General features: G+C 40.6%; 2 protein-coding genes across 5 annotated transcripts in view; one reads left to right on the top strand and one right to left on the bottom strand.

Annotated features, from left to right (window-relative positions):
* Nucleotides 1-12,326, bottom strand: part of LOC141772718 (dystroglycan 1-like) — a 74,333-nt gene extending 62,007 nt beyond the window's left edge. Inside the window, exon 1 of the mRNA XM_074644048.1 lies at nt 12,138-12,326. The gene's annotated coding sequence lies outside the window, so the exon portion shown is untranslated. The remainder of the gene's footprint in view (nt 1-12,137) is intronic.
* The window catches only part of LOC141772719 (poly(rC)-binding protein 3-like), a 42,589-nt gene extending 28,148 nt beyond the window's left edge, over nt 1-14,441 (top strand). For 2 of the 4 annotated variants that reach the window (XM_074644051.1, XM_074644050.1), the window contains 7 exons: nt 689-763; nt 3,247-3,318; nt 5,243-5,299; nt 5,394-5,469; nt 5,965-6,014; nt 10,791-10,960; nt 13,493-14,441. In XM_074644051.1, coding sequence (XP_074500152.1) covers nt 689-763; nt 3,247-3,318; nt 5,243-5,299; nt 5,394-5,469; nt 5,965-6,014; nt 10,791-10,960; nt 13,493-13,838 — 846 coding nt within the window. In that variant the 3' untranslated portion in view covers nt 13,839-14,441. Of the gene's footprint in view, nt 1-688; nt 764-3,246; nt 3,319-5,242; nt 5,300-5,393; nt 5,470-5,964; nt 6,015-10,790; nt 10,965-13,492 lie in introns of those variants that run through there. The other 2 variants (XM_074644052.1, XM_074644053.1) reach the window with 2 other exon arrangements.
* Nucleotides 14,442-15,482: the final 1,041 nt, after the last annotated feature.

Genomic DNA, 15,482 nt, shown 5'->3' with positions numbered 1-15,482 from the left:
GTGTGTTCATGGAAGTGCACAAGTCCCTTTTGTTTTAGCATTGCAGCTGGACCTGACTGACTAATTGCTAGTTTGATCCAGTTTTCCAGGGCTTTCTTCAAAGGCTTGCGAGTTTCATTAGGATTCTGTACCAGCGGCTTCTTCCCGTTGGCTTCGAGATTTAAATTATGCAAAGTTATACAAAGAATTTGCTGTGACTGCTCCCGCAGAAAAGATGCTCTACATCTTAAACCCCAAAACAGTATCGCCAACATTGCAGTTGCTCGATAAGATATACGGCGTCATGTACCCTGTATAATCTCCTTTTCTCATTGGTGTTTGAAGAATTTTATCTTCAAATGTCTCCTTGTCAGTGGATGCTTGATTTATCCAGAGGGCACACCACTGCAGAGCCAGCAGCTCCGATGCAAACTAAAGCTCAGAGCTATTATCCACAAAGAGCTCGCACTACACGGCTTCAATAATTCAATGAATGACTAATATTATCAAAAGGAAAACAAGGAAGGGAATAATGTCAGTGTCATTAGCAGTTTAGCTCGTCATTAATTGTTATTGTATCTTAATGTACCAAAGAGTTGCACACCATTTGCACTAAGTGTCTCACTCTTTGACGTCATTTCAGAGTAGATTATTCATGTCTATGAGATTTATGTTTATTACAACCTCTGACTCTTGTCTTGTTTTTAAGTCTCCCCCAAAGGGTGCCACCATCCCCTACCGGCCGAGCCCCTCCCCAGCTGCTCTCCTCATCGCAGGGAACCAGGTGAGAGATTTTACTACATACATGTCGGGATCTAGCACAGTGGTTCTCAAACTGTGCTTTACTAGACTGTTGCGTACAAGATGAACACATATTTATGACAGAGGAGAAAAGAAGAAGAGGTGATGTACGTCAAGTTAACACCAGTAAAAGAAAGAGTAAACCAAAAAAAAATCAATGCCAGTATCCTGGTGTGCACTGCATTTTTTATTTCTTTTGGTTTGGCTGTGGTTTTTACCCTGCACCAGCTGCACCCAGGAGAGAAGCTTTACTGGAGAGCAGAGAAGCACTGCTGTGCAGTTTTTTGGACTAGTAAAAAAAAAAAATATGATGATCTTGCTCTCGGGTTTAGTGCCAATATTGTGGGAGATCTGTCTTTGGTGCCAGTTTGAGCAATTTGCTCAACAGAAACTTGTGTTAAGGTGAAATGATACATGCAGTCCATGTTCTTGATCATATTTTTCCGAAAGAATAACAATTTGGCTTGATTGTTACTAATGTCTCCAACTCTATTAGTAGTTTTTGAAAATTATTATGGTTTGCAAGAAGGTGGAGGATGAGTTAGTATTAGTAAGTCATGAATAACAAGACCAAGAGTCTACAGACATGCTAGCAGCTTTGTGAGGCTACACTTGGACGCCTCTGTGCGGTCCATGGTTAGTTTTATGTGTAAGCATGCTAACATTTGCTAATTACTTAGCACTAAACACAGCTGAGGATGATGAGTGTGTCATCAAGACGGCAGTATGCTTCATCGGAACTGCTTGGGGGTGTGTCTGACAATTTCTGTAACCTTCCGAAACCAACCATCCGACATTCACACCCACTTTACACACGTGATCGGCCAGCTGTGTGAGAAAGTAAGCAGGGTTTGAACTCCTCTCTCTAGCTCTCTTTTTTATTTCTTTTCTAGCATAACACAGCCATTTGCCACCATTTTGCAGGTATTTAGTTTTGAATCAAAGTTGAATGAAATTTTTTTTTTAAATTGACCTCATGTTGGTGCTAGAAGGAAAATTTATGGATTACCAAAATTATTACAATTTACCCAGAGGAGAACATTACTTTAATGACCTGAAAACACACTGTGAAAGTGTTAAATTTGTAAGACGAAAACATGGACAACTCCCTGACCGGACAACGCCGTGGTAGCGACCTGTCAATCACAAGGTAGCCACGCCCTAAAGCATCCCCTGCCTTATGGTCTATTTGAGTCTAATTGGGACCATCATTTACTAATTGAACATCATGCTGTATTGAAGAAGACTTGAAACTAGCGATTGAGACCATAAACTCATGTTTACAATGTTTACTGAGGTAATAAATCAAGTGAGAAGTAGACTCATTTTCTCATAGACTTCTATACAATCAGAGTCGCCCCCTGCTGGCTGTTAGAAAGAATGCAAGTTTAAGGCAATTCCGCACTGGCTTCACTTTACAGACCCGGAGGTTACCCCACTGAGTCCATCCAATAGTTGTCGAGATATTTCACTCAATACTACAAATGTCAACCTCATAGTGGCGCTAGACACAGAATAAGAGAAAACTTTGACCTGCTGGTGGCACTAAATGAAGGCAGACCGACCGACAAAGTCATCAAGCCATACTGCTAGCACAGCTGAAAAGTTTGAGAATCATTTGGGGCTGACACCCAAAACTACAAATGGTCATTGGAGACTGTTTGGAGAAGGTATCGCCAATGATCCAATCGTTCATTGAAGTTCTTGGCTGACTCTGGGGAAACAAGACTCATGTAGGTGTTCCCTGGTGGGGGATCGGGTGCTTTTATAGTGTGTGTCGTGTGTCATGTATGTGAGGGAGGGGTTGAGTGGTATAGACGCTGCTGTTTGAGAAGTCACAGATATCCACCCTCCCATTGACCAAGTCACAAGATTAGCGAGCGAGACTGGAGACCTGCCGTCTCCTCTGGCTACAGCAGCAGTCAGATATTCTGCATAGCTGTCAGCAGTTCTGACAGTGTTTGTGCTGCCTCAGACTCTGGTCAATTTATGGAATGGCTTTGTGTTTTTGATATTCCCCATAATAAGCTATCAAATTAAACCCGGGGAGACGTCCTGGTCACTGGGAGATGGCTTTAATGAAGGCAGCGCAGTGATAGGGGATGTTTGTATAATTTGTCAGAGGAGAAAATTAAGTGGAATGGGAAAGGGTCTGCGGATGAGTCACGGCCTATAAGCCTGTTAGGTGTGTTGAAGTGTCAGAAATGCAGCCTTGAGAGCCCATCTCAGACCAAATTTGATCTGTAGCGAAAGAGCAAGCGGGGGAAAAAAATTAAAATGGAAGTTTTTATTCATTATTTTTACATCACATTTACCATGGAGGGTTCCAGTTGGTAAGAACACATTTACTCTCACTAATCATCACTTCCATTGCAAAAATAATGACTGTCTGGGCTTTATAAACATGCAGATATTTCAGTAATGAGCTGCATATTTTCCTTTTGTGCTTCTCTTGTGTGTTTGTAGGTGTATGAGGCGTCAGAATATGCACCTCACCCTCTGTACTCCGTCACCCAGGGTGGCCTGGACCTCCAGCAGGTAATGGACATTCATTAATGTGAAGTCTGCAGATAATCTCCATTCTTCTGATTATAAAATATAAAAAATCTCTCCAGAAGCTGGTATTAAACTTCACTGCACAGAGCAGGAATGCGTTTCAGGGCTGTGAGGATCTGAGGGTTGTGTGCTATGTCCAAATTTACACAGTCCATCATCTGGCTGGAGGCATTAAAAACAACAGCTGAGCGTAAGCTGCAGCTATTGTTCTACCCTGTCATAAGAGCTATAACCCCTTCTGAAACACGATGCCATCACACACACCACCACCACACTCTCTTTTTTTAGTCCTGCCTAGCTCTGCACCAGAAACATTTCGGCTTTAGGAATATTCCTCCCATGACAGCAATAGCAGATACCGTCATAATATCAGAACGGAAAAAGCAGCCTCTGACAAATTAGCCCTAGATTGGAAAAAATACATAAACTGTGGGTAGTAAAATATAAAAGACTTCACAATTTAGATCACTCATGCTGTAAATTGAAAGATAATTGCTATTAATGTGTTGTGTTTTTGTGCTTTCCTGTATAAACGCAACTCTAATGTATGATTCACTGTAACGGCCGAGCTCTCCTCGCCAGTTTATGACCATGTAGGATGGACTGGTAATAGTGGCCAGACAGCTGGCGTCAAGCAAAATTGAGTTAGAATAGAGAGATAGATGGATGGATAGAAATTAAGTTAAGTATGGATGAATGGAGTGAGAGAAAAAAGGGCTCAACATATGTGAGTCTGCATTATTTAAGATCTTGGGGGGGATGGGCGATCCTGCAGGTAGAGATAGAGATGATGCAGCCAACAGGCAGGATTGCACAAATTATTTGTTACAGCACAAAAGATGAACTATTTATAAGCAATACGTGCTTTTAGCAAATCATTTAAAAAGGGTCAGGGCACTCAAATTACAGATAAAAGAAAAAGATTAAATTCTCTCTAGTGGGATTTAACCATGTAGACCCCAGAGGTTTAATCTGTCATATCTCACAGGTGCTTTATTCATTCATTACAGTTTTTCATGACTTTGTCAATCAATTTGTTCCTGATGACTTCATATAATTGTTTTCTGTTTTAATTAGTATTTCAAGAAGAAATAAATTAACATTTGCTATGATGGTTGTTTCTAATCTGTCCTTGTACAGTATAGCAACCGACTGGGTCAAGTATAGCAACCGAAATAGAAACCCTTTTACTTTTTGGCAAATAGAAACAATATATTAGACAATAGAACATATAACACAGGAAATAGTTAATTATTTAGTGTAATAACAATACTTAATGTTAATTTATGTATTTTAACACCTTCATCAAATGTGCAAGCCAAGCTTTGCAAGGGAACGGTTACCACTTCAGTACTTACTACTACACTGACATGAGGTTTTAGTAGGTCAGAAATTATTTATTGTATGTAAGGGAAAAATGGTTCATTTTGCAATTCTGTTTTTAACATTAAGCAGTGGCATTGTTTGGGGAAGTAAAGCTGATTTTGGTTTATCAGAATAGTCCAGATCACCGGAGCTACTTATAGTCTGTTTAACTGTTCACACTGAGGTTTGAGGATTATTCAGACAAACAGGGACACTGTGTTTGGAAAGAGACGTTGTTGCTGAATCTTTTTTATGCCATTTTTAATGCTGCTGTGAGAACCACAAGCAAAATTCAATTCACCAGGCAGAAATTTCAGAAATTGATATCTCAAATCCCGGACAAATAAAACCCAAACTATGAAACATGCATTGGTAGAGAGGAGTAAATCAGAAAGTATGTTAAATTCTGAACTATAAACGCTCATTTCTCTTATTCTGAAAAACAAATCAGGCATGTATTGATAGAGAAGCACTTCCATTAAGAGGCTGTGGATTTATTGCCTGTGTGTGATGTTTTATTGCTGTAATTTACCTAATGCAGGATGCTGTCTTTCAGGCCTACACTTTGCAAAACCAATATGGCATTCCACACTCAGAGGTACAGTACGGCCATTTGTGGAAATATTATAAATGAATATAACATGAGTAGTTTATGGTTTAGTGTACACTGCATTCTGCTTTCTGTTTTACAGATGGCCAAGCTACACCAGCTGTCAATGCAGCAAGGCCTGAGTCCAATGGCCCAGCCTACTTCCACTATCATACCTGGTATGTAAAGCAGTAATAATATTTGCTCTGGATTATATCTCCTCACTCAAACGAATGGTTTAATTAAACAATTTTTCAAATAAAATAAGCAGCTTGCAGAGTTTTATCATCGCTCCTCCATCTGTAACTAGATTTTCAACCTGCCTTTAGACCTGAGAAATAAAGGCTTGCTGTCATTAGCCGCACTGGTAATGTGCTTGTATCAGTGAGGAAGGAGGAGACGAGGCTTTATAGCTCCCTCATAGAAACTATTATGTGAAATGATACGTTCCGCAGAGTCGGAGAGCTGGGAGAAGGAGAAGAATGAGTGCCGTGTTAAACACCAGTCCATTAAAATGGAAATTAACTGCTTTACTATATCTAGCGGTTCCTCGCTCAAAGGGTTTTTCCCGCATATCAATGCCAGTTTGTGTGGCTTCACTAACTAAAGGAGTTGAATGAATCGTCAAATGTCTGATACGTCAATTTTATTCAGTCTGTGCTCTCTCTCCTCAGGGATGGACTCCAACACTCAGACATCTCAGGAACTGCTTATTCCCAATGATGTAAGCAGAAGCAACATATACATTTTTATTCTTCACAACAGGAAATCATCTCACACGCACACAGCACAAGGAGAGCAGGTGATTTCGGATGCGGTAGCTGCAAATGCAAAGACGTCTGGTGTGACTTCAAAAGAGACGAGAGACATGTTGGCAACGTCCTAATTATCCTCATTATTCTAACCTCAAACTAACCCAAGGTTAAAGGGATTCTGGGCTGATATGGATCCTTTCGCATTATTGTCTGGGCTGCAGTTGCAGTGTCTTAGAGTGACTCCCATGAGTGCTCAGTAAATCCTCTCATGTTCCCTGACCTACTTAGAGGCTGTCTGCTGTCAAAACAGCCAATAAGAAAACAGACAAAGATCCTTTCCCTCTTCACTTAGTCTCCGCCAGGGTTTGATGAAACGTCTCTCCAATCTGAGAGGGGAAATCGTAATGCATAGATTCACTTCAAAATGAAGTCGTTCTACATTTCCTTTCAGATGATCGCTCTAGTATTCAGTTTGGTTGGTTTGAACAGAGAGCATCTGGCTATTATCTGTAATTTGCCTCATATTGTATTTCATTTCGAAAACTGAGAGAAAGCTCTTTTCTCAAGTCAAATTTATAATGAAGCCATTTATGATTTATGATTTAATTTGCAGCTCTTGCATCCAGTATAAAAACAGAACCACGTTCACCCATAAGAATGAAATATTTAGGAAATTAAAGGATAAGGTCGACATTTTTTTATGTATTTTTCTCAGTGTCAACAAATCCTATGAAAAGACCAAAACAAACAATGTGTACGTCCATTTCTCAAGGACTTCCTGAAACGCATTACTTCCTAATGAGGTCATAAATCTTTCAAAATCGGGTCACAAATATATAGTTTAATTTTTTTTTTTAAAAAGGCTAAGATATTTTCTAAAACAGCTGCAGCAGCAAATATGACTCAAACAGGAGTAAAGGATGATGCAGGAGCGCATTTGCTGGGGACTATTTTCAACTGCAGATTTATACACGCCTGTGAGTATTTACAGCGACAGGACGGTGTATGTGGGATTGGCTCAAAATAAACTACAGCAAAGGAGCATGTTAACCAGCAACAGTGCAACAGTGTGGCTCACTGGTGTGTTTTAAGATTTTTTTGGTCTTTTCATAGGATTTGTTTAGAGCTGTACCGAAGGTATTCTAAGCTTCGGGACAGTGCTGCTGCCGCACTACTGTACACACACGCACCTATTCCTTATATCATGGGCTATTTTGGGATTTATACATTATCATTACATACTTATATAAAAAAAAAAAAAAAGCATTCAAATACTGATTTGGAGAGCAATTACCATGGCAACGGTTGAAGCTTCGAAGCTTCAAATCTTCAAAGCATTCAGGTCAACCCTAGATTTGTTACAAATAACAAAAATAGAAAAATGATCAGTCTTATGCTTTAAGGTGAGACACCCCAGGCAAAAACATTTTTAGATTTTTAGATTTTGCTTCCATAACACATCTTCTTTCAGACTAGTGGATCAAAAACATCCAAAATACACATTTAGGTGTTTATTTAACTACAATTTATCTATTTTTTATCTATATATCTCTCTCTATATATAAAGAGAGATATATATATTCATAGCCTGAATTATATAACATTTTATTCCTAAAACATGGCAAAAAATTATTATTATTTTTTTGAATGACTGTTGACAGTATTTTCTGATTTAAGGAGTGATAAAAAGAGATATCCAAAATTCCCTCTGTAAAAACCTTTTACTCTATTATGTCAACAAAATGAAACAAGAATTTTGAGCCTGGTTGTATCCGATGTTCAGATTTCTGTTCTGGAAATATATGCAAATTAGAAAACATTAACAAGATAACGCCTCATTTGCATATTTAAACAAATTCTCAAAACTTGTGAAACAAAAAATTATTGTCTTAATATAAGTAGTCAACTGGGGAAGATTCATGATGGTATATATTAGTTTTTTTTTACCCTATTACCCTGGGGTGTCTCCCCTTAAACTGTGCTGCAATTTATGATATGAAATGCTCTCTTCTGTCAAATTTGCAGTTCAAAATATGACTTCAATTACAAGTATCGGCAAAGAAGAAATGTCAGACAATGAAATTCATTTTCACTTAGCTGTCTTTGTTTTACAATAGAGGGAAGAAGAGATTGATCAGGTTTCACTGTACTGTATAGAATATAGCACCAACCCTTCAACAACATTTCTAAAATGCCTGAAGGCTTTTTTAACCAAGCAAACCCCCACATGGCGAGCGGCACAATGCATCAGAGGAATGAGGGAGTCCAGCGCTATACGTGACAGGGACAGCTGTAAGCTCCAGCCATTGTTCCAGAAGAGAGGACTTATAGCCATGACTGAGCCTCCTCAGCCCTCCGTCCTCCCCCCTCAGGCCCGGCCACACAATCCTACTCTCTGTGCTCACACACTGAACGCACACACACACAGATGCATTGAGAAACTGCTTACACCCAGTCAGCAGTATGTACTGTACTCCTGTGCGGGGAAGATTTAGCCGGAAGAAAAATGGCTGCACCCTCACCATCCCATCCCTCTTCCTGTGTCCTTTCAAATGACTGCCTCAGCAGGAACTCAACAATATGTAGGCCACTTATAGTTGAGGACCAGAAGTAATGTAGTGCAGCATTGATGTTAGTTGAATGCTCATGAAAAATAATCAACACAGCATCGGCAAGCAGTGTCTCCCGTGTCATTTCTTCAACACAGTCTCACGGCAGTTCGTGAAGTAGTCACGAAATTGAATCTATTTGATTCGTGTACATAGATATGAATTTCCCTTTTTTGCGTGACGCTCGGCACGACTTTCAACAACACGTGACGCACGTGTCACTTTACGCTCACAGTCTTTTCAAAATAAAACTACTTAGTTTAAGTATAGTTAGTTTAGGAATAGATCGACTTGGTTAAGTTTAGGGAGCAAAACTACTTAGTTAGGTTTAGGAGTAGGTCAACTTGGTTAGGCATAGGCAGCAAACTACTTAGTTAGATTTAGGAGAAGATTGATTTGGTTAGGTTTAGGCAACAAAACTACTTAGTTAGGTTTAGGAATAGGTATACTTGGTTAGGTTTAGGCAACAAAACTACTTAGGTTTGGGAAAATATTGACTTGGTTAAGTTTAGGTAACAAAGCTACTTAGGTTTAAGGAATAGATCGACTTGGTTAGGCTTAGGCAACAAAACTACTTAGTTAGGTTTGGGAAAAGACCATAGTTTGGGTTAAAATAACACCGGAAGTGCCGTAACTTAAGTACGGAAGTTACGTGGCAAATTAATCAACTTTGACTACTAGTTTCACACGGGACACTAACACCGGTCTCCTGGGCGAAAGTCCTGTGTTTTTTGACCCACCATACCTCCTCCCTACGCGGCGTTCACCGCTCTTTATACTTCCCGGTTCACAATTACATGGATTAATTACATTCGTGGAGACCATCACAACATTTTTTTTTAAATTCATGTCTATATACACGAATATATACATTAAATTTCATGACTATTTCACGAACTGCTGTGTGACTGGGCTGTTTATTTAGCTCTGCTTGCATTTTTTTAAGGTTGTTCATAGAGGAATGCTGTTGTGTGAGGTCATGCACACCAAAGTGGGCGAGCTGTTGACAGCTGGTGTCTATTGACAGCTGGTGTAAAAGGTCCTGTGGAGATTCTTGGTCTCAGTGGGGGGGAGGGCGGGACACACTTTATCTGTGATTTGAGGTCTGTAGTGGCCATTGTCTCTGGAGTTGCTCTTTTAGGAGCTGGCTGCTCTCAGTGTGTCTCTTCCACACCCCTGAATAAACTGCTGAGCCAATAATAGCCAGGCGGACCAACCAGGTCGCTGTGTGACAAATCAGACACTGTGGAACAGGCTGCTTACTTCTCAGGAAAGGAATGTGAAATGCAGGGACGAGTGTGTGTGTGTGTGTTGTGTATTTGTACCTACAGCATGCGTCAGCCGCTGCTAAGCTGCCAGCACACACGCATACTACAAGTGCTTCATCACTGTCTGTCCAACTCACTATATATCTGGCAGCATAACCCCGTCGCTGGGCCCTGACACCCTGCACTTGAGCTGATACGCAGCCCCGCGAGCTTTGGCTCTGTTAAATATCTATTGTCGCTAATAGGCAGGGGTCCAGGTTGGCTAATGAAAGCAGAACAAAAGTGATAATGTATTTTGGAATGCAATAAAAAACTCATGTCATTGTCTAATCTACTCTCAGCAGAGAGTGAGAGCGCTCAAGCCCCAGACGGGACTGTACGTTATATATTTGAGTTATTTTCCCATTATGTTTTCCATTAGTGCGGAGATGCATCTAGCTGGCATGTGTTTGGGAAGTGATTTGTTTGGGAAGTCATCACCACTCTGAGGAATCAATAACCTTTTAGCCACTCAGATTAATGAGAGGCAAATGTGCCTCCTCTCGTCTCTTTTACCGGTGCACATGCAGTAGCAATTACGGGAGACTCCGGTAAAAAAAAAAAGTGCTTTTGACATGCATGATGGATGACCAATCCACTGAAGACAATGTAATTGCAATATTCAAAGTGGACTGCATTAAGTCCGCCCAACAGCACCGCACATTTTGATATTGTTCTAGTGTTTTTTTGCTTTTGGCCTTTTAGTCAGAATCACTTTCATCAGCATTATAAGAAAAAGCAAATGATTTATCGAAGCCTTTCCTTTGTAAAGCTTGTCTACTTTTTCCATCAAACTGACAAATCCATCTCCGCCTCTGTTCTCTTGCAGCTGATCGGCTCGATCATCGGCCGTCAGGGCACTAAGATCAACGAGATCAGGCAGGTGTCAGGAGCTCAGATCAAGATCGGCAGCCAGCTGGACGGGACGAGTGACCGTCATGTCACTATCACAGGAACGCCGGTCAGCATCAACTTGGCCCAGTACCTCATTACCTCCTGGTAAGGGCCGGCGTACGGCCATCTAATGAGTCACCGCAAGTGCACGCCTGAGAGAAAAGTATTGGTTTAAAAGGGTCAAAGGTCACGCTGTAGAGTGATAAGTGATAATGAGGTATGTCCTTGTGCTGCTGGTATAATTGGCCTCGAGGGAATGAGTAAAAGCCCGGTTGTATTGTACGACATGGAAGCAGTATCTTGTTGGAATTCAGTATATGCAGCGCACTGGCTTCTTTTTCTCAATTATCTTTTCCAATATTTAAAGATCATAATGCCACACAAGACAAAGTTTTAGAGTAAATCATTGAAGAACAGGTGACAGGATAAATCTAGGCACATAAAAGTAGTTAATACAAATAAAATTAATCAGAATAAAAAGAGAGAAAAAGGGCAAGGCAACATATGCAACAGAAATAGGGCAGCAAATGTTCACAATAAAAATAGAATTCATATTTACTGCTTATGATGTTTCTTTATTTCTGTAAATTAAAAGATGAGACCAAATGTCAAGGAACTACAAAATCAGGTTGACTCTGTATAATTAAATCTAAATCTGAATAATTCCTACCGCTCTCCAATACTTTAACTTCCAAAATGGAGAAACAAAAGAACAGTCCCATGTTAACTCTTGTGTTTTCTTGACATTGGCTTTACTTCCTCGGTGACAAAATATGGAAAAGACTGTGGATGATGTTAAATGATAGACCATTAAAGAACGTATTCAGGCTACGAAACACTAACATTAACATGCCAAAGCACACACATCACACCACGCAGAGGCAGAGCCCTTATTTACAAACCAACAATTTTCAATAGACAGCCTGTGCACACAACTGATTATCAACCCGAAAAGAGGACACAACTCAGACAACAAAAATGTCACAATAAATAAAAGAGCTATGGACACAATGGTGGGTGTCACAAGCAATATTAAGCCACATCAGTTAAATAAATAGCTTACAATTCTTATAGAAACAACAGTAGAATAAGAAACATCCGCAAAGCAGACAAAACAGAGATGTATTTAAACAAATACCAGCAGCTGCAGCCCACAAACACACATATTAAAGCAGAGAGAAAGCTGTTTTTGCACAACCTGTAATGAGCACACAAGCATACAACGCTTGACGTTATTCTCTGGAGAGAATTACAACTATCCCAGCGAGGTTGTTGTACTCACCTGTCTGACCTGGAGGCTTGTGCACCTGTGAAGTTCCTCCTCAGTCTGATCCAGGTTCAACTTCTCTGCTCGTTCATTCTCAAAGGAGAACATATCCAGTCCACTCAGCCTCTGTGTCCCACTGCGGTCCTCAAAGTTTTCAACAACATCAGAAAGTCCTCTCACACCTCTCACTGAAAATAGCAGTTCAGCATTTAGCATGTTAACCAGATCCAGCATGCACCTGGTCAAGTAACATCCTGGGTGCGTTTGATTTGGATCACTGAGCGTGCCAGCCGGATGGAACATAAGGTAGATGCATTAATTAAATACTCAAAAAAAGTACCTACAAGTGCACACAAAACGACTTTGTTACAGTAAGGAGAGCAGTGGTGAACTACTCAGATATTTTACTCAAGTAAAAGTAGTAATACTGCAGAGTAGAAATACTCTGTTAAGAGCCCTAATAGATCTGAATTCAAAAGCACTCAAAAAAATGCTACTAAATGTGTTAATAAATAGGATAAATAAAAACAATCTCCACCACAGAACAAATGAAATTGTATTTAGTTACTTCCATCACTGCTTATTTGGGATTTGGACGGTGTCCACCAGTCACAGATATTGAGCGTGTAAAAATCCACTGTATTTAAACATGTTTAATAGAATAAAAGAAGTAACACATCATCTTCTGTGGTGGACTTCTGAAACATGTCATCAGCTCAAAAGCATGTTTATAAGCAACTATAAAGCTGATAAAACAATGTTAAGTATGTTGATTGAGCCCCTGAGGTCTCTAGGACGCCAAACAGAAGAGTACGATACGGTACGATACGATACGATACAATACGATACGATACGATACGATACGATACGATACGATACGATACGATACGATACACTACACTTTATTGTCCCCTTGGGGAAATTTGTCTTGGACTCAGTGCTGCACACCATCAGCTGCCTCCACAGCATATCCCGATATTGCCCAAGATCTATATAAAACAGCATAAATAAGAGATACTAATAAGAATAAGAATAAGAACATCATGACGCTATTGCACAACCCTACAGCCTCAAGAAACATTATTTAAAATTTAAAATTTTGATCAAGGTGGGCACAAACAGCTTTTAAAAAGGTTCAGTTTGCATTTGCGGACTCTGTATCTCTGTATGCCAGATGGTAAGAGCTCATACTCAGAGTGGCGGATGTGAGATGGTACATCCCCACACCAAGACTTGGAGTGGAGTTCCTCTTTAAAACATTTCCATGCTCTTCCCCCAGTGTTGCAGCAACAGTATAATCCTCTAATCTTCATTCTCTGTCCTTCCTCCATGACTCCCTGTCCTCCCTCCTCCTATCTCCGCCCTCATAGTTTAGAGACAGCCAAATCCACGGCTCAGGCCGCCACCATGGGCGCTCCGGTCGACCTCAACATGGCCTTCACCCAGTCGGGCTCCCCAGCTGGCTCCCCTGGACCCACCATGGCCACCATGGGCGCCCTGACCCCGGCGCACATGCTGAGCACCCCGTACGGTGCCATGCCCCTCTCCAGCCTGCTGGGGGTGAAGTCTATGCCCTTTCTGACTCTCTCCAGCCAGGGCCCCACCGTGGCCGTCACTGCAGCGCCCTCCCACACCACTCTGGCCGCCTACACCGCCAAAATCTCCTCAGCCAACTGCATCAAAAAGCCAGACAGACAGAAGTTTGCTCCTTACTGACGAAGCCTCTAGGGAGTCAGATGGAGGAGTGTTTCTTCCACACAACGCCTGATGTAGCCATATCCGCCGGCAGAGATGCTCTTGACTTTTATTCTGTGATGCACCAACAGAGAAGAGACCAATGGAGATGTGGATAAAAGCTATTAAAACGTTATTTACGGTTATAGATAATTTGTGAGTTTCCCATGAATTGATGGACTGCTTTCGTCGTCACCTCATCACTGTTATTGATCACTAAAAACAGGGCTGGAACCTCACCTGAGAAACACATGTTTAAATCCCATTTTTCACATGTGTATCTCGAGTTAGAGATCAGCTATAAGTATTTATCCTTCAATAAATTTGTAAATTATACTCAGATGACAAATGCTCTACTGTATGATGCTTTTATACAATGTCTATGTTTGCCTCTTGAAGTTTTTAAGAAAATTTGTAAATGTCTGGGAGGGTTGGGACTTTGTTTTTTTTTAATAATCTGTGCTCTGGTACTGTACTTTACTGTTCAGTGTTATGTTCGTTTTGTTGGATTTTATTTGAATGTGCAACTTGTTTAATCTTTATTTATTAGTATTGTTTCATTTATTAAAAACTTTGTTTCCTGATGTATTTGTCTCATCTTTTTCCACCGTTATTTGTGCACAAAAGGCTGGCAGTCTGTTAATTTGCTTCAAACACAACCCTTGAACCAAATCTGTGTCAAATTAATGTAGCAGCGCACACATTCAGGAGGAAACTAGTGCACGCAAAGAGATGCGATGCCAGATCCAGCAGGTTATTTTTGTTTTCTTCCAAACAGACGGCTAGATGGCAGCCTGTCATTCCAGTTGCCAGAATGTGTGAGAGATGCTTTTCACATCATTGTGCTCTTGTGCCCCAAACAATAACAGAAGAATGAGACGACGCAACCCCAGAAGAGGGAAGAGCTCCGCCTGCACGCCGGCGTTGCACTGACATGCACGCAAGTGGGCACAAACAAAAACAGATCTAGTGTGGAGGGCACATTATTATACAGAATTCACTCACTGTAAGTCCCTTAAGACAGTGAGATTTTAAGACATGATGAAGGTGAAGAAAGAAAAGGGGCAAAAAAACAGAGAGAGAGAGAGAGAGAGAGAGAGAGAGAGAGAGAGAGAGAGAGAGCTGTGCAAATGAGAGGAGCCACAGTGACGCTGTAAAAATGAAAGTCAGTACATACATCAGCATGCACCACAGCATCATCATCCTCTGGAGAGGCAGCTAGGATCCTTTCATCCCAACTCTTCTGCTTTCTTTTTTTTTCTGTGACTGCATCATGGATATGCGAGACACGGAGACACAGTCCTCATTGTTACCAAAGACATTTCAGAGGCAAACAGACACACAGCCCACGCTAACAACTTCAGTGTTATTCAGCTGAAGTCCAACAAGTGAAGGCTAAAATATGATCTTATTTATCTATCTATCTATCAATCTATCTATCTACCTAATATTAAAGAAAGAATAATAAACAGCCGTAATGTTACTGAATGAGCTAAAATATCCTTCTTCACCTTTACAAGAGTATCTACTGTTAATATATAAATTCTTCTTAGATGATGGTTTTGAATGCTGTATTTCCAATCAGATTAGATTCAGATTATTTCTAACTATCCTACAGGAATCCTC

The sequence above is a fragment of the Sebastes fasciatus genome, chromosome 8, assembly GCF_043250625.1.
Source record: "Sebastes fasciatus isolate fSebFas1 chromosome 8, fSebFas1.pri, whole genome shotgun sequence".
In the NCBI taxonomy this organism is placed as follows: domain Eukaryota; kingdom Metazoa; phylum Chordata; class Actinopteri; order Perciformes; family Sebastidae; genus Sebastes; species Sebastes fasciatus.
The sequence above is the reverse complement of the archived record's forward strand: the minus strand, read 5'-3'. Positions and strand labels throughout refer to the sequence as shown.